At 37.9% G+C, this 20,169-nt stretch overlaps 1 protein-coding gene across 1 annotated transcript in view; it reads left to right on the forward strand.

Moving 5' to 3' along the window:
• Positions 1 to 11,413, forward strand: part of tyw1 (tRNA-yW synthesizing protein 1 homolog (S. cerevisiae)) — a 56,246-nt gene extending 44,833 nt beyond the window's left edge. Inside the window, exons 15-16 of the mRNA XM_004569582.6 lie at positions 2,432 to 2,599; positions 9,855 to 11,413. Coding sequence (XP_004569639.2) covers positions 2,432 to 2,599; positions 9,855 to 10,076 — 390 coding nt within the window. The 3' untranslated portion in view covers positions 10,077 to 11,413. The remainder of the gene's footprint in view (positions 1 to 2,431; positions 2,600 to 9,854) is intronic.
• The last annotated feature ends 8,756 nt before the right edge of the window (positions 11,414 to 20,169 follow it).

Below are 20,169 nucleotides of genomic sequence, written 5' to 3' on the forward strand. Positions count from 1 at the left end.
TCTTCAAAACACAGTTACGTCGTGTGCTGTGGATTCTTACTTTTAACTCCTCTGTAAAATTGTTTTCTTAAATGGTTTTAGGTAACATCTCTGTTTGTGAAGGTCCCCGACTCTTTCCAGTTTTTGCCATATCAATAATCATGTGTAAATACATCTATTTTTCCAGTTGTACAGGACCTTTTTTTTTTTCTGAAAATCTCATATCTGAATAGGTACTACTGAAAACATTCCTTAAATCCTGATGCATACACTGATTTCTTCTTCCTCTGTACTGCTTTGAGAGGTGTACTGAACTATTAAGAGGCTGGCTCAGTGATTATTCACTAAGAAATACAAAAACTTCAAGCTCCGACAAAACAGTTGTCTGTGACCTCCACAATCTTTTTGGTGTATAATGCAAAGCCAAGAGCAAATGACAGTCTGACACGGGGTTTTAGTCTGCAGCAGATTCTTTCAGATAATGGCAAAAGTTCGTGAAAGGTGTATTCACCTTATTGCTTTCTCCTCTGCAAAAGTTTCTCTTTATCTAGCGCTAAATCACAACAGTTCAAGTTCAAGACCCCACAATAATACAGAGAAAACACCAACAATCAGATGAACCTTACGAGCAAGCAATTTGGCAACAACAGAAGAGAAACCTCAAGTAGAACCAGGCTCAGGGAGGGGTGGGCATCTGCCTTGACTGGTTGGAGATGAGGGGAGGATGACAAACTGTGGAACAGAGCCAGTGATTAATAACAACTAAAGATTAAATGCAGAGTAAGAGCCACTATTGATCAGAAGAGTCGCTGCTGTATATCAAGTCTTAACAATTTCACAAAATGAGCATTAGTTAGAGTGAGAAACATCAGGGTCAAATGAATCATAAAAGTCACTACATAAAAGGTGAATGGTCAGTTGCCAGTCATTGCCCTCATGGAGCCAACAAAAGGAACTCACTGCAGCTCAATTAGATTGTAATTGACTTGATCTGACTGAACAGGGTGATCCGAAGGGCCAGCTCTGTTCTAGGATGCCCTCTGGACCCAGTGGAGGTGGTGAGTGACAGGAGAACGGCGGCTAAGCTGTCATCCCTGATGGACAACATCTCCCACCCCATGCAGCAGACTGTGACAGCACTGAGCAGCTCCTTCAGTGGGAGACTGCGGCACCCACGGTGTGGGACGGAGAGATTTCGCAGGTCTTTCCTCCCCACTGCTGTCAGACTCCATAATAAAGACTTTAACTGATCAAGCACACACATCCATACATATGCAATAATACTAAGTGCAATAATCCTTTCTGTCATCGTTGTATTTTTACTCAGTTGTATATAGTATTTGTATTCTATTTTTATCTTATTGTATATTTATTTTATTTTATTCTACTGTATATAGTATTTTATTTTATTCTATTCTGTACAGTTGTGTACTGTATTTATTCTTATTGTATTCTAATTTTTGCCTCATAACTTTTGCACTGTCCACTTCCTGCTGTGACAAAACAAATTTCCCACGTGTGGGACTAATAAAGGTTATCTTACCTTATCTTATCTTATCTTATCAATCAATTACAATCTGGATATTTTTATGCTTTACATTGAACATCTTTGTGGTTCCTTTAGATCTATATTGGTTTAGTTTACCAGTTTCTTTTTTTTATGTTTTTGTGGACTTCTGTCTAGTCTATCAGTTTCTCCACAGGATAATCTACTTTTGATTGCTGTACTCTAAAGAATTTTAAGCAATAATACTTTGTTTTCAGAGGAAAGTATTTGATCTAATCTTACAGTATCTCACACATGTTATTGGTCTGGTAAATATTTGAAAGTCATACCTGTCCATTAGTATCCAAAGTACAAGCTCACCAGAAAAGACTGCATTTTCCAGTCTTAGATATTTCACTCAGTTTAATTTTTCAGTATTAATCTTTTGATGAAGGCATGAATACAGAAGCATTTATGCTTTTAATAGCTGATGTTCAATCAAAAAACCACTTCTGTTAAAATATGTTTCTTGGAAAATCTATTTATGTGTTTAAAAAAGAGAGAAAGAAAACAAATGGAGTACTAAGCAACTACAAGTGGATGTGTTTTAATGCTCTACAATGGCTGTTTTGCAATTTTAAAGACACCGATTCAGATATGATCTAAAAATCGAACTAGTTCTTCCTTTGCTCAACATCTCAAAAAGCTTTTATTAATGTAATGCCTTGTAGTTCGTGCAGTCTTGCTGACAGACACTGTGGCACTAAAAAAATTACTCTGTCACTCAAACTAAGGCCTTTGTATGGAGACAAAAAGCTGTTTTGCTGAAGTTTGTGCAGGAAATTATTTGTCCTTTACTTGCATCGTTTCTCTTCTGTATTTTGTGGGGTAAAAATATGTTTGTTAAAATCTGTAAATCTTTCTTTTCTGTACTCTGTTTCTGATTGTCTGCTCATGTGTCTCCAGGGGGTGACATACTGCGGGGAAAGCTCTGCGAGCAGCCTGACGATGGCAAATGTTCCCTGGCACCAGGAAGTGGTCACCTTTGTTCAGCAGCTAGCTGACATGTTGCCTGAATATGAGATTGCCTGCGAACATGAGCACTCAAACTGTCTGCTCATTGCACACACCAAGGTAATAACTCCTTCTAAGCCTCCAAAGGTTTGTACAAAACTACATAATGTAGCACATCTGAAGTTTTTGACAACTAAAGAATATTTGATACACAGTTATTATTTATTTGGAGTTTCTTCTCATCATTGATAATTACTTGGATGTCACAGGGATCCAAGTAATTCCACACATTTGATGCAATTAGTGTCAGTTCAAGGTTTTAAACTTATAGTAAGGTCTGTCACTTAATGTGAGGAAGATAATTGTCTAATTTTCGTGCTTTGCTCAAGATTATATGACTTTTTTGACAGATAATCTAGAAAACGTACGTTTTTAAACATTATTCCACAAGAAATTGATTTTCAGGAAGTTAGTACCATCTATGCATCTGATGGAAAATTCTGATTCCTTCTAAAAACTATGAACTTGAAATTAATAAAAAAAAATTAATGTTATCATTAGACGATACATAATTCTCTGTAGTTTTCCAGACACATGCCTTTTTATCTGTTTTCTCTTCTAAGGTTGTTTTCCAGGCAGCCCAGTGCAGGTTCTTAGTTTTAAAATTGGCTTTTTGATTTTTATCTTGTTTCATAATTTATATAGTTTAGTCTGCTGTCTTTTGAAAACGTCCAAGCATCAGGAGGAATTTACTTCTACAGAGGCAAACCCTCAAAAAAGTTCCAGTCAGTGTTGGGTTCTGCCAAGGCGACTGTCCATCAGCAGTTAATGAATGATGATTAATTGCCATCTTGGCTCTCTCTGACAGGAGAAATTCAAGGCAGCCAGCAAGCAAGGCACCCACACCTGCCTATCACAAAAACACATACACACATAGTAGGAACTCTGTTTGATGTACAGTCACAATTTATGGGAGTGCCAGTGCTCCTTATCCTCCTTTTTTCATTTTCATTTTTACATTTTTTTTTCAGGTTGGGGGCAATGGTCCAAGTGTTTCTCTCTGTGGTGTGTTTGTTGACTCCTACTGCCGATTTCTTCTTTTCATTTAAATGCAATTGCTTGAAGCTATATATATAAACTGCATATACTGTAAACATCATATCTCTTGAGTCTTGGAAGATTTGAGATATGATTCTAAATAAGCTTTAGTTTTAGAAGTGCTGGCAGCATTGCACAAAGGATGGAGTGGATGGAAACGTTAGCCTGGCTAATGGTGACCATTCTTTTCCAGACTTGAATATCAGTAGCGCTACTGATATATATAAACACACTTTTAATATGTGCACTGCACTAAGCAAATGGATCAGAGACTTCCACTGAATAATTACTGCAGTGATTGTGTTTTGGCTGGCAACGGGTCATTTAACCTTAACTGATGCAGTGAATAGCTTCTCATTTCTTAAAATACCATCATGGTGGTTGTGGAAAACATTGCATTTCTAAATGCTAAAATTGTTTATTTATGTGCTGAAAGTACTGAAACTGAGTTAAGAACCGTCAAACACATTATTCAATCTTGAAAGTTAATGGTGAATGATCATCTTTGTGGTAGAAATGTGGTCGAAAAGCATCCTGAATGATCATGATTGGACGTCACTTAAACATTTGGAAAAATCAGTAGAAAAACAGTAGAACTCAGAACTCAGTTCTACAGTGTGTTGTGAGGGGATTTCAAGGGATTGGGACTAAACACTTTAGCCTTAAGAAAACCACTTATTAATTACACTAGTCATAAAAAAGGTTCAGTTGTTAAATAGCATAAAGTCTGGACTTTAGAGCAATGGAAAATGGTCATCTGGTCTGATAGGTCCAGATTTATTCTGTTCCTGACTGATGATCAGGGAAAGAGCTGGATGAAGTGATGGAGCCGTCATGCTTAGTGCCTACAGTACTGACCTGTGGGAGCATCACGATGCCAGGAGTCATAAGGCTCAAACTGTGAAATGGTGATCCAGGGAGTAGGAGACATCATTTTCACACAGATTAGCACAGAGTCCAGACTTTAATCCCAGTGAGAATCTCTGGGATTGGGCCGTGGTCCAGCTCTCCCACCAACAGCACTAGATCCTGACAAAAAATTAACAAAACTCTGAATAGGAATAAATATTGTAACACTACATAGGCTTATTGAAGCCATGCCACATATTGTAACCAATCATTAACTTGTCGGAGATAGCAATGAGGTACAATGCTTATTTAACATTAGCGACGAATTATTAGGTCTGGGAATCTAGTGGACCTTGTAGTTCATCGTATTATCATTAAGTTTCTAATGTTGTAGAAAGCAAAACATTAATTACACTGCAATACTTGTATATTCACTTGCAGGAGACGGTTTACATGTTTTATGTTTGCTCTTCAGAATCTGTTTCCATGTTATTTTTAACAGGAATAATAATATGATACCATATCAGGCAGAAATAGTTTGGGGTGTTTTTTGCTGATTAGAATATTTTGGATGGATCTTAAAAGTCGTACTCATGACACTGAATGTTAATAATATGAATATGTTAAGATTGTCGTTCTGTTCTCAAATTCCGTGTGAGATTTATTGATAATTAGACAAGCGTTTTGACTTTATGGAGATAAACTGGAATGTAAGCCCATAGATGGTACAAGTGCACAATAACTATTCGCTGTTTGTGTCTTTTTATCTTTTTCTTCTATTTTTCTTCGGACTTACACTTGCGCGAGTATGTTGTTTCCTGTATCACACAGTCCATCTGTGTGTTTGTCTGTATCCACCTGAACTCACACATACTGAAAGAATGTGAATATGTTTTTGTGTCTGTATTTAAGACCATACTGCAATTTATAAAACTGCCAGGGAGAAATTGGATTATTATAGGTTGTTATTATTAATGAAACTAATGAGCAACGTTAATAAGAAACTGAATTATATCTTAGGTGGGATTCGCAAAAAAGGCAAAAAACCTCAAATATGGAAGCACTTAATTTTAAATTGTGCATAAATACTATTCAATGTTCAAATTTGAGCGACAAGTTAAAATACTCAGCTGTCAAGGACCATTAATTGAAAGGTCACCGCAGTAAGAGGAGTAATCCCTCAAATTCCTTAACCAAAAAGAGTCAGGTAAAGCCTTTTATTTATTCGCCCTATGAAATCTAAAACTAATAATAATTCAACTTCATAGGAGATGATGATCACCATCATCTCTAAATATACCAAAGCGCCAAATGGTAAATGGTCTGTATTTGTATAGCGCTTTACTTGGTCCTAAGGACCCCAAAGCGCTTTACACTATACACAATCATCCACCCATTCACACACACATTCACACACTGGTGATGGCAAGCTACAGTGTAGCCACAGCCGCCCTGGGGCGCACTGACAGAGGTTTAAAGCCAGTACCTGCCTTAGATATATCTCTACAGTGCTCTCCAAAAGTGCCCTGAAGTCAGAGTGAAATGTTTCCTTTTGCTACTTTAAGCTTTGTAATTTCTCATGAAAACATAATGCAGTTTTTTGTTATGCTATTTAACAGTTAACTGTAAGTTGAAATGTGATTCAGCTGTTAACACATGCTCAGAGCAGTGTTAATTTTGACTGCAAATTTTGATTTAGTTTTAACTATAGTCTTTTGAATAAAACATCAACTTAGACATCGAGATTTTTTTTTCGTTTTAGTCGACAAAATATAAGACTGTAGTAGACTAAATATAAAGTTGATTTAGTTGACTAAAATGTAAAGTCTGAAAGTTTGTCGTGCTTTTACTGGCATCAAATGTGAAATGTGCATGTCTAATCTTCTCTTCCACCCAAACGTTGACATTTTGCTTTTTACACAAGTTAATTAGTTCTGATTGGATCTGGTTGCTCCAGAATATTTTCATCCCATTTTCATTTTTTAACAAAATTGTCAGTGCATTTCATCAGTTTTTGGCCTGGTGTATTAGTTTTTATTTAGTTATCGTCCTAGTTATGGTCAGGAAATAAAGGTCCCTGACAAAGACTGTGACACAAATTTCAGTGAAATTTACACTGTTTCAGTTGGTACTTTATAGATGAGTTCATCAACATTTATAGTTTTAGGCAGAGGAAAAGAAACCGCTATTGGTGCGCCAATGCCAAAGTGTGACTGGAGCAACTACATAGACCAAAGTAAAGAAATAAAAGGAAAATCAAAATTGAATGAAAACTTGAACCTCTGAATGCCTCCCAGTTATTTCTGTGTAAATATTTACCAATGTGTGCGTGCTGGCACACTGCTGTCTTTGGGCATTCATCAATAATCCAGCAACTTTGGGAATTGAATTCACTTTTAGGTTCCTCTTGTGAATGAGACTGTTTTGCTTACAGGTCTTCAGGGTTTTGAATGTCTTTGTGCAGCAGGAAGAGAAATCAGAATATGAATTCCTTCAGGTTTTATGTCAACTTACATAACAGCAGAATTTAATATGCATCACAGGGAAGCACATCAGTCTCATTTTGTGGGTGTGTGTATTATGAGTGTGTCTATTTCTCTATAGCAACTAGCAATAGATCCTCCTTGCACTGACACATCATCATCATTAGTTACTTTTCAACTGCTGGGATCCTCCCATAGCTGGGCATTTCTTTCTCTTTGAATCTCTGCCTCTCTCATCCATCGTTTTACTTTTCCTGCCACCCTTTTTTCTCTTTTATCTCTTCTCTCTTTCCCTTCCCTCGACTTTTCTCTGTTATTTTCAGTCTTCTTTCATCCTTCTCGGTTTCATTTCTCTAAGAGCACGGTGCAACGAAAAAACAGTTGAGACCCAACCTTGTTTTTATGAAAGGCGAGCTGACTTGCACATCAGTGCTTTCACTAGACTTGTTTAGTTTTTGTTTCAAAGCCTAAATTAAGTCAAACCTTACATCAAATGTTTGAACGTTTATTATAAATGTAGGAACAAAAACATCCTTGTCCCTTCTGGGCTACTGTATGTGTTACATGTGCCTGCATAGAGATGTATTTTTCAAAGATCTTGAGTCTACTTTTAATACAAATTATGCCAGGTACATTGCAGAGTATGTCTCCTCAATATTTCTATCTTTGGTTTTGCAAGTTTTCTACCAGTTTAATGACAGTGCTGTAGTCTTTTGACATTTCTGTGATCCATCTCACAGAGTGAGATATTTTAACTATCTGCCCTGAAGCTATCGTTTGATTGCTTTTATGAAAGGTTGTTTTTGCACCGGGCTGTGCAAAGCACTCAGCGTGGTAGTGCATTGGTAACCTGTAGGTGCTATGAAGAGCTATGTTTGTTTCTGGTGTTTTTGCTCTTTTAGCCCCACGACAACGTCAAATCTTAAATCTTAATAGACAAAGCACTTCTTTGTAGTTAGGTGGTAAAATTGTTCACTCTAATTATTATCGCTGCATCTCATGTATACTTTTTTTTTATCATTGTGGGGTGGAGGGTTAAGGCTTTTTCTTTTTTGTGATTAACTTCTGCTGTTTCCTTTCTGTTCAAGATAACTTTTTAACATATTAGCGTTTGACATTTACATGGCTTCTATCAGGCTACACACAGGACTGCACACAAGTGCCTCTCCTGGTTGAATACCTCCCTCTGCAAAGCCAAAGAGCTACGTAAATCCAGCATAACTTGGAAGAGTTGTTTTTTCCCCTCTACTCAGAGCACTGTGCTTATTTCGAGTTTACTGTACCTCCAGTTGATTATAATCTATAGACAGAAAAGCTGGAGCGGTCTTCCATCCATCCAGTTGCTGAGAGCTACAGCTCAGTGACATGTTCTGACATGAAAGTAGCTCATTTAGTTAGTTAAAACCGCTGGGTGCCTGTTCTCCTCTAAGACGGCACAGCTTTGCTCTCACAGAGACAGTAATTGTTTACTGACATGCCAGCTAAGCAAATATAGTCCTTCCTCATTACAACAAACATCAACTCCCAACAGGTGATGGTTCCATTATTTTGACTCTTCTTGGGCTTCGTTAGAAGTGGCAAAGAGATTTTCTCTAATGACCGACGAAGGCACTGGGTCATCAACAGGCTAACGTTCAAAAGCCATTTACCCTCAGTGAGGCATCATTAGTCTTTAAAGGGGCAAATCAGCATTCATGAGTAAAAAAGAAATTCATCAAGTTGCTATATTTTTTTCTTTTTAGAAGAAAGTCAGTGATGTGATGTTACTCTCTTTTCCACTTGTTTATGAATAAAGTGGTAGGAGCAGTTTGGTGCGTGAAAATTTTAAAGTGGTGAGCCCAAGTGCACTCATGGGGGGTCAGGCTAAAGCAGCAGTGAACCTGAAACAAATTTTAAATGCTAAAAGCACAATGTTTGTCCCCAGTGACAACATGGTGACATTTTGCATCCAGTTACAGCTTATAGAAAACTTCCAAGTCTTCAGGGACCACTTTGAAATTCAAGCTTTGCTGTAGAGTTAGCTATAAATAGCATCAAACTTCAGAGAAGTTTGGTTTATATAACACACGCTTGCTTCTTTGCCTGCCCCCTGTTTCTTTTCAGTCTTTCCCACCTTTGCTGATAACAAGGAAAACATCGTATTGTATCAACTAGAGAGCACTGGTGCATGCTGGGAAAGTAGAGGTCACGCTCTTCACCCACTGTGCTCGTCAGGGAAAACAGGCAGGCTTAGCGAATGATGATGGAGGCTCTTCCCTCACTGTCAAACACACAAGCTGTTCTCTCTTTCCCGGGTAGTTTGTGTGCCCCACTCAATAAACACACACACACACACATATTCTTTCTCCACGCTCCGCTGCCCATTTATCTCTGCTCTTTTTTTCTCTTTAGTGAGATGGATGGCAAATTGGGTGATGAAGAAGGAAGCAGTGATTGATAAAACAAGTGATGGGATTGGAAGGGAAGTGGTGGAGTTGATGAATCCCACACCATTTAAAGAAAGGCTCAACTTCTAGCCAGTGGTGAATGTGGAGGAAGAAGCTCTTTAATTAATGTTCATCTTTCACACCTGTGAATTATTTATGTTTGAATTTACACCACACAACACTTATGTGTTTGTGTGGTAATTTGCTGAGAGCCTTTGCTTTCTGCTTTGCTTCAGTTCCAGTGAAATATCCTGTAGAAATGAAATGTGTGCATCTCTTGTTTTACTTTCATGAAATGACAGATGCATGAAATTTGATGGGTGATATTATTTTCTGATACGGAAACGGCTGACATCAGTGGACATGGTGTCAGGTGGCCGTCTCCTTAAATTAGTGTTGAATTGCAAACAGGCTTAGCAAAAGATTTGCAAAAGCACAGATCCCTAAACTCTACTTGGATTACTGCTTGTTGCTCATCTGCAACCTTGTTTCTCTGTCTTTTTGTTTCTGTGGTTTTAGTTCAAGATGGATGGCGAGTGGTGGACATGGATCGACTACGAACGCTTTCAGGAACTGATCCAAGCTTATGATGAGAGTGGAGGACAGCAGACTTTCTCTGCCTTGGACTACGTAGCCAAGACTCCCAGCTGGGCTCTGTTTGGAGCCCAAGAACAAGGTTTCGACCCTGCTGAGACACGTTTCCAACGACGCAACAAAAGCAAAGACATCTCAGGATGCTGATAGATGGATGAGCGAGCGAGAGAAACCAGACAGAGGTAGAGTTGCTATAGTGAGCGCCAATACTTAAATAAAAAACGGAAAATTAAGGGTTTGTTGTTTTTATTGCTATCCTCTTGGAGCTTCAGAGTTATTTGTGTGTCTGTATGTCCACAGCTGCCTTCCTTGTCATGTGGACTCCCTGGTTTAATTTTTCTTATATTTCATTTCTTTTGACATAACCTCTAAAATCAGCCATGGACCAGAAGAAATTTACTCACTCCTGTTTTCTAGGAATTTGCCGGAACATCAGGTTATTGCTTCTTTTTCTTCATAGATGTGCCTAGATCTTTAAAATACCCCACTTTTTGAAATTATTATTATAAATATGAATGGCATTGATCCTTGTAATAAGGCAGTGGCAATATTTTACTTTGTTGAAGCCATTGACGGGTTTTTCGCACGATCTTATCTTCATTTCTAAAGCTTTTAAATCTAGGTTTTAGTGATGCAACTGCACAGCACAGGACAAGATTAGCACATAAGGAGTAGTGCCTATATTTCTCCTTATGTTGTCCTTGGGAGCACCGCATCTTTCCCGGGCACCTTTGCTCTTCCTCCTACTCATTAGGACTGTGGTTGTTTTTATTTAGAAGGAAAAGAGTTGAGCAGTGAGAGAAGTGCATCAAGGCTGCACCTCCATGGGAGAGTCTTTTTACAGCACATGCTTCTTGATGCTCTCTTTTTTTCCAGTTTTCTTCCAATGCATTGCATTCTCTGTTTTCTCGCATTGTCACCTTTGACTGGTTTCAGCACTTCGTATCTGGATGATAGAAAATATGTAGCGTTTCAAACATATGATGTGGCTGTTTTATTAAAAACAAAATCATGTGTTTGAAGTATTTCAGTACCGCAGTCATAAAAAAGTCAACATTTTGTGTTTGATCATTTGAGCTAAACTAAGAAATGTTTAATATGATAAAGCAGGCATGCTTCTCTTACTGTTTTACATCAAAAACTCAGAATCTTAGTCTATAACAGGTCATAGCTTAATTTAAACAACACTGGGTACAAAGATGAACCAGATTAAGGTTCAAGTTTAGATTGGATTGGTACTGTAATGCTGCTTTTTGCTGGTTAAATTCATATGTACCATCAAATGTTTGTCATGTCAGAACAATGCAGAACCTCTACTAGTTTGTTATTCAGTCCATATGTAAAAAACTTTTCTTACATGGATGAAAATCTACAGAATCACATGAATTTGGTTTGTTTTCTCAGGTCTCTGATGTGGTGGTGTGTTAATGTATCACTGTAATAAATGTCTTTGCAATAAAGTTCTTTCTCACTCGTGAATTTCATACAGTTCAACGAGATCTTAAAGCAAATAACAATAACTTACTGTACTTCTCGCAGTTTTTTGTTGACTTTTTACTTGCAGCAGTACTGAGAAGTTGACATTTTAACAAAGGAATGATTGTGGCAAAAGTTTTCTAGGCTGCACTTAGAGGCCACAAGGAGAGCACTAACCGAACAAAAGTGATTCAGACATACAGCAGCCCCTTTTTTAAATTTCTACATGTAACTTTGGCACTTCAGAAATAAAAATATTAAAGGTGATGGTAGTGGTGAGTTAGGCATTTTTACAAACACATTATCCTCTACCCTCTACAGAAAACTTGCATTATTAAGTGAAGGAAATGAAGGATTAAGCCATCCTTCATTTCTTTATATTAATAAATAGAGAGAGAAAATGCTATGTATTTTTGGGGACTTTCATTTTTTTTTTTTTTTTTTTTTTTTTTTTGTTATGTGTAGACACAAAACTAATTTGTCCCTTGAGTTTATAGGCTTTTTTATGCTTGAATGATTCATAGATAAGTGTGAAGTGGCTTAACAAACAAGCAAAAAAACAAAAAGGGACTGGATTGAAAATAAGTCAAAAAGCAGCCAGTGTCCAAAATCTGGGGACTGGGGAACTATTGCTTCAATAAATTAGAAGCAAGGGACATAAAACTCACGGTGGCATTTAACTGTTCAGAAATTGTGTTCTTTTCAAAATACTGTGTGTCTCATTTTTAGTCCACAAGGTGTGGAGTAATTTATGTAAACTGAGTCTTCGTGCAGTTGGAAAATTCTTTGAGCTGTAGTATTGTTAGGTTTTTAAGATTATATATGGCCAGGTCGGGCATAAAGTCACTATTTAGCTATTTCTAAGAAAGCAGGGCTTCATAGTTCCTGCTGATGCGAGAAATGTTGAGATTCTTGAGTGTGGAGATTGTGGGGTAAACTGAAAGGTTAAATAAGTAGAGCTGCATGGCTTCATCTTTATTTCAGTCTGCAATTACCACAGACAAAAGAAAAGAAAGCTGTCTGGTTGTCTACTTCTATATAAGAGTAGGTGGATGGCTCTACCACAGATAATAGCATTTTTTTTCTTTCATTTTGCAATCAACAAGAAGCAGTTCCTTTTTTTTCTTTTTTAAATAGTGGGGCACATATCAAAAATAGCTGTAAAACATTAATAAGCACCAGTAATTTGTAATTGATATATACTGTCCTTCACAAAGTTGAGGTAAAAATGCCATACGTGACTTTTAATCCGAATGCATGTAAAGCATGAGAGCACATTGCAAATTTACGGTTATTTCTGGCTTTATTGGTTTAACTGTACCCGTCTCTGTAGTTTATAGTGAAATCTCAGACACGTCAGGAGTGGGAATCTGCCTGCCTGCGGTTTAAGTGACTGGTAATGACTGGTAATAGCTCCTTTTCCACAGGGGACTCATGATAAGAGAGCAGGATATGCACATTTTTTGTTGTTAAGTTATTTGCCTCCTTGAAGACAGAGCTCCCATTGAAAGAACGTGATACTGATGCATCATTGGGTTGATGAAGTGTTATGTGCAGTAGGTAAGTCTGACTGTATTGAGGCAAAGGTTCATTTGAAGGTGATTATTAAAACATCTAATTTCAGTTGGATTTGATTGATTATTCATCATCGATTCACTCACAACCTTGTGAATAGTGAATAGCTCAGCAGATAGAGGTCATCTAATAATTAGAAGGTTGGTGGTTCGATCCCTTGCTGCATATTTGGTCTGCATGCCAAATATCCATAGGCAAGATACTAAAAATTCCCATTTCACTTAATGGCTTGACTGGTGTATTTTAGTTTTTTATTCATTACATAATCTTAAATCTGCAAATGTATCCGCCGAACATGGCCGTTATTTTTATTGTGTTATTGTGCAACACATTTAACCAGCACTGCCTCCTGCCAAATCTTAAGAGTTTGTGTGATTAAGCAAAACAAATGTCTAATGTCAAAAGGAACATAATGAAAGCATGTTGTTACGTCCACAGTGGAATAATGGATTCAAAATAATAATTTCCCCATGACTGACACGTTCCCACTTGTGTGCTTGCAATGCTTATTGCCATTAAGACTGGAAACTGGTGCACTCTCAAAGTCACTTTGGATTCAGGGGTGCTTTTTACCAAATAGCTTTAATGTCAGTGTAACTTTGAAATGTCTCCAAAAGAGTTTTATCCAGTAATGCTGTGAAGCACTTTGTTGTTGCAGTTGCAGGTGACAGTTCTGGGTTCAAGACTGTTTCCAGAGAAGGCCATTCCAATATACACAAGGATAAATCTAACTGAATAAAAGTATTTCTTTGCATGGAGAAATTGTTGTTATTATTATTACTATTACTGTTATTGTTGTTATAATGTGAAAGCATTTTTAAATGAGAGAGAAGTCGTGTCCATGTGCTCTAGGAGGACTGATGGAGGATGATCTCTGCTCTGATCTCTCAAACAATACTAGCAACTCAAACAAACTGACCTACGTAAACAAAGGGGAAATTTAAATAGTCGCTGATCAGCACACAAAAACACAAAAAAGGGGTAGAACACAAACAACCTAACTGAAACTAGCATAACAATTTCCAGTTCCCCTCCTGATCCAGAGTTATGGTATGTGCCAATTTGCTGGTCTCCATATAGGCTTGCTCCTCCCCTTTTCCACCTCTTGGCTCATCAATCAAAGGACTGGAGCAGCTGCAACTGAGGTCACTCAGAAAACAAAGATTAAATCATACATAACAGTCTAAACTAAAATGTGCGCACTTATTTTAGAATGCAGTATTATGTGAATATGTAAATTAATTCTAAACCAAAACTAGTTATTTATTATCCTGTAAATTAAATCCTATATTTAAAGAAAGAAAAATGTGAGTGTAGTGTTATGTGTAAGCCTCTAATATTTGGTGGCTATTAACACTGTGTGGCTGTAACTGCAGCCATCACAACTTATTTCATCCAAAATGCTTTGTTATGTTCAGATGTAAAGTGCCATTTTAAAGCAGGGGCTACCAAGGGATATTATTTTTGGCAAGTAGGAAATCACTTTTAATTATTTTCCAGGTAGGTGTGGAGTCCACTGTCTCTTTGGAGCCCAAAAGAGTACGAGCAAGGGTCATTATGGGGATTTGTCAATGAATCATCTCCTTTACAGCCATGGTTAAAAATTGTTTTAGGTGTTCATTTTTTTCTCCTGTTTATGTCCCAGAGGGACATCCATTTAAAGCTGCTGCCAGTGTGTACAAGCTCACAGGTAGCTTCTGATTGTGAGGCTGTAAACACTTTGTCTTCAAGTCCATGGATCATTCTGCTTTCAGCATCCACTCAGCACTGTAACCTGGGAGTAAACTGTGTATTTATAAAGGTGGCATTTTTAAGGGTGTGTCTAGAAGCATCCTTTATATTAATGTGCCCAGACCTCATGGGAATGTGAAAGTGATAATGGTATTTGCAGATGACTGGTAAATGTGTTGGAGGACATGATTGCGTGTTTTCAGAAGAGAAAAAAGTCTGTTTGCCTCACTGGCGAGTTTTCACAGCCTGTTTCAAACCATTACTCAGTGCCCCTTCTTCGTCTTCAGCGTTTGTGGGCAGCGTGTAGACTTGTATGTATATGCAGATAATGTTTATAACTGTGCATCTGTGTGTTTCCTGTTTGGGCCAGATGTCCAAAGAACCTGGGCTATAAGCAGCTTCCTGTTCCTGAGTTAATCCAGTCTGTGTCCATGTGCAACAGACCATCAGTCCTAGTTGGTTTACCTGTCTCAAAAACCTGCTCCTGGATTGTGGTAAGTCAAATCTTTGACTTCCTGTTGTCAGGTGACCCTTCGCACTTTTAAGTTGCCTGCTGACAGTAGATTTAGATATGTCTCCTCATGATTTATGACAATATTATATAACAAAACTAATCTTTTTAGTAATGTGAATGTCAGCATTAGTGTTAACAGAGTCATGTGAGTGAACTGAGGCTTATTTTAAATATTATTTTGTGGGGGATTTTCTAGTGGGGCTGTGACAAGAAATGAAAAAAAGAATAAATATACATAGTGTACTCTACTGAATACTTTCTTTGGTGTATTGTGCTTTGAATAATGACATGCTCATTGTTCATCTTTGGTCTAAAATGTCTGAAAAGGCTGACCTATAAGCCTGCTTACACCCAGCTGTGTTTATATCTATAGTACCTGTACATTCAGAAGCTTCTGTGACTGCTTTGCTTGTCCGTCTGTACATAAATGAATTCAGACGTGCAGGGACGAGTGTATCGGCACTCTGTCAAATCAACAGATTTCAAGGGAGCAGGAGCCAAATGTTAGGATGCCTGCTGCCAAAGAGGAAACTGCTGAAAAAAATAAAAGCCTCACACAACTGAAACAGGGACCCATATCTGGTATTATAATGCTTTATTACAAGCTAATGCATTTTCCTTCAGTTCTTATGTTACATGTTCAGATTGCTGTGGTTCAAATGTGGCAGGAGAGCACAAATCACACCCCGAGAATGTGTGATGGGAATCGTTCTGCTCCAGCTTCTTTCTCGTGCACTCAAATTCATTTGTCACATCACTTGAAGCAGCAGTGAAGCTCAACTGTTAGTACAAGCCCACAAATGCTCTATCAACACATACACCTGACCTCCTATTGGTTGACTAAATTAACTTTGCTCACTCATTTATCATCTGGGTCGTCATAGTGCGTTACTCAAAGATGCAACTGCTTAAAAACTGACATTTAACCCCAGAAGTATTGGGATGCTGTATTGGTTGGTTGTAGCGTGTCGTGTCTGTATGAGACAGGTGGGGCGAACGACCTTGATTTAGCTCATATGCTAATTCCCTCTTAAAACAAAGTGACTCAATTAACCAAATGACCGTCTAATGAAGGCATCGCCTCGCATATTGATGCTTTATTTTCAAAGGAGGATTTGCATTCTAATGGTGTAATGAATTCTCGCCTGACTGCTGAGTGGTGGTAAATCACACAGCAATGCGATGAATCATAGAAAATCTGTCTCAATAATGAGTGCTGAAATGCATGCAGGGCGCAGACTGATTAGGAGAGATAGGTGCTAATTGCCTGCTGTGTGTCCTGGATCATTGTTTCTTTCCTCAGGCTCAGCTGTCATATGGTCTGTTTCACAACTCGGTGAATAAAAGGGGAAACGTCCATGCAAACATTTGACACCATCAAAAGCAATTAGCAAAATCAAGCTGAAGGTTAAACTTCTTTACTTTCTTTTTTGCTTTCTTGAGCACCATTAATGTTGACCTGCAAAATAACTTGTATCCAAGTCAAAATACCTAATTTCACAAAATTAAGTATGAAGAAAGTACAAAATGACCAGGCTATATCTCCCTTTTCTGGCTTCACCTACTGTAATATAAGAGTCACATGAGTCACCTTCATTCATATACTGTACCAACCCAAGAGGCACCTATCAGCTCTCACGCCGTGGCAGCTGGGATAGGCTCCAGTCTCCCTGTGACCCTGAATTAGATAAGCAGAAGAGGATGGATGGTAACAAAATAATAAAATACTAGAATTTCATTCAACAAAATTTCATACTACTACCCATGTCAGCACACCTGTCACTTAAGACAGCAATCCCCTCACTCCAGTATGTAAACATATGCAGACGTTATGAACTTCTCTGCTGTAAAGTTTGTTATTTTCATGTGATAGTCTATGAGGATTGTTTATTTTTTGGAGCCAGCCTCAAGTCCCATGAAAGGAACCGCGTCATTTAAGCCTTGGCTTCATTTTTCAGCTCCAGAGGTTACCACTTGTTACCTCATTAACATAACCCGGAATCTATAATCTACCAATCTATCAATCTAATCAATCTATCAATTTACCCGTGAGTATGATCAGTCACAAACATGGGCAGGCCCAATCCACAGAGTAACATAAAAACAAGAAGGAAACTATAATATTAGAAAAATATGAAGCTGATAATGCAGTCTGAAAGCAACACAGCTCCTAGAGCTAAAGCGGAGGAGAGCAGAGCAGAAAGAGGGACTGTGCACATGTAAAAGCTCTGTATGAAAAGCACTGTATTAATGGGTGCACTTCAAGACTTTTGAGTGGCCACAAATAATAGAAAAGCTCTACATTAAAAAAAATCAATCTAAAATTAAATCCAAAAAAGGCAATCTAAGGAAAACGAGATCGTCTCATTTAGCAAACTTCACTGCCCATCACCGAGGTGCCATAATGACGCCTATAATTACTTCTGTATTTCATTGAATTAATGAATTGGTTCAATGAAGAAATTCCTATGTTATGTAAAACTTATTCTTAGATATTCTTTCAGCTTTAACTTTATCAGTGTTAAACTGTCTGAGAGCAAAAAATAAGCACATCTAAAAACATAACACAGACTGACTTCCAGTGCAAGGCTTTATTGGTTATTAGGTTTTTGTTTTATATGTATAGATCCTTTATCTTAAACTAATCTGCTCCAGAGTAGATTAGGTCTGAAGAATAAGTTTCCAAGATCCTATCAAAAGCAAATCCAATTTGTAAAGAGTTGAACTTCCTTCTCTGAGCATCAAAACCTTCTTCATTATATAAAGTGACTTAAATGGTTATGTATTAAGTTAGGATGCTGTTGTAGTTGAAGGCACTGTAAGAAAGTTTCTACGAACTGGTGCACATCATAAAAATATGCTAAATTGCAATCTCAGCCAGAAAGCCAGAGATAGTTCATTCAATGTTCTATGTCCAGGAAGCATATGTAGCACAATTTCATGTAAGAATAATTGACTTGGCTCTATCCTGTTTTCATCCACTTACAGTTGGTGGCTGTGTCTGTATGTACACTAAATCTTGCATTAAGACTTTAAGGATGCTCATTAGAATAAACAACGTGGCAACAAAGAGTCAGTGTACATGTACTGGGAGCACACAATGCTCTCAGTACATCTCCTTTTAAATATATTATCATTTAAATTGAGAGAAAGAGAGACACAGTAACAGTCTGGATTTCAAAAAGGTTGTCATATGCTATTTATATGTTTCTGTCTCATGGAGACTGTGTGTCGTCTCAGCGAGCCTATTGGTGGGTTTAGAGCACATTATTCTGTAACCTTTATGTCCTGTGGTTCGCTATCTGCTGCTCAGTTTGACTGATGAATGGATGAGAGGCAGGTTAGCAGACAACAAGTCTGGGTTGCACAAGGTGACTGAAATAAAGACCTGTGATGCTTGCTCCATCCATCAGGGAGCATCCATCCATCTTCTTCTGCTTAACCAGTTCAGGGTCAGGAAGGGGAGTTGACACCCTCTCCCAGCTGTCATAAGACAAAAGCTAAGCGATAAGCAACCACTCACACCTATGGCCAGTTCAGAATCACAAGTAAGGACTAACCCCATGCATGCCTTGGACAGAGGCCCTCCAGCTGGCGGGTAGATTCAAACCCAGGACCTTTTTAATGGGAGGCCACTGCACCATTGTGCTTGCCCTTAATGTGCCATGATGTGCCATGTGAGAAGACAGATGGTTTGAAAGAGGAGCAAAGGAGGCTATGCATGTCTGCTGTGAATAATCATTGAATAGAGGTGTCGGCTTACATCTCCATCTATCAGCCAACTACAATGCAGTCTTAAAATCCCATCCCAGGTGCTTCAAACCCAACTCGCACCTTGATGACTCAGGTGACCTCAGTAGGTCACATGATAGGATGGGGCAAGGTCTCACAGCGGTTTCACCCCGCCCCCCGAAGTGTTGGTACTGTAGTAACTTTCTGGAAGTACTTGCACGAAGTTTTGTCAAACTCTGAAAATAATTCTATTTTAATGAAAACATGCAAATGCAACTTTTACCAACAAAAATGCAACAAAATATCCCTGAAAATTTTAGACAGAGAGACACAGATTTCTAGGACAGAAATCTTTCTAAAATATTCTTATACTGTAACCACCAACTGAAGATTACCATATGAAATGCTCTCCTTTTTAAATCACCTCTCTTTAGATCAGTTCTCCTTCATTCATGATTCATATCCAATAAGGTTATTTTGGCACATTTACAGACAGGCTGCTGTGATGTGTAACTCCAGCCTGTTCACTGCAGTTTTTGGTGATTAAGAAGCTGAGGTTGAGTAAGTGAATCAGTTTAATGTGAAAAATATTAATGTAATGTAAACAATTGTGGAGCTATTTTAAAATATGTCTGTTAAAGCAGGACATTTGCCTTAAATCAGAACCGTCTCTCACTGGGGTTAGTATTCTTTTGTTCTTAAATCAGTTTAGTTTCATTTAGTTTCCAGAATAAGTTTTCTGGTTTTAGTTTAATTCTTATTGTTTAAAAATCTGAGTTAAAAAATAACTAAACTAACAAATACTAAAACTAAGAATATTTCCTCTGTTTTGTTTTGGTTAGTTTTCCAAGTTAAAAGTAATTTTAGTTGATTTTTCATCGTTTTCTTAGAAGCTTTCTTTCTTTCTTTTTAAATCTTAGTTAACTACAATATTTGTTCACATATATTTTAACTAGAATAACCTTGTCTCTCACTTGATCCATGACAACAGCACAGCTTTGAAATTTGTATTTCGTCTGCTCTCCAGATACCTGACCACCCAGCGTGATGGTTTTTTATTTTTCAGAAGCCATGGATCTGACCTCCGTGCAGAAGAAGAGACTTGCTCAATTATATTTAGCCACAGCTCCTTCTGTCAATAACAGGCTAAACCATGGTAACCGTGAACTGACTGCACTATGTTCCTCAGACAGGACTTGAACTTGAACTGAA

The sequence above is a fragment of the Maylandia zebra genome, linkage group LG14 (genome assembly GCF_041146795.1).
Source record: "Maylandia zebra isolate NMK-2024a linkage group LG14, Mzebra_GT3a, whole genome shotgun sequence".
NCBI classification, from domain to species: Eukaryota; Metazoa; Chordata; class Actinopteri; order Cichliformes; family Cichlidae; genus Maylandia; species Maylandia zebra.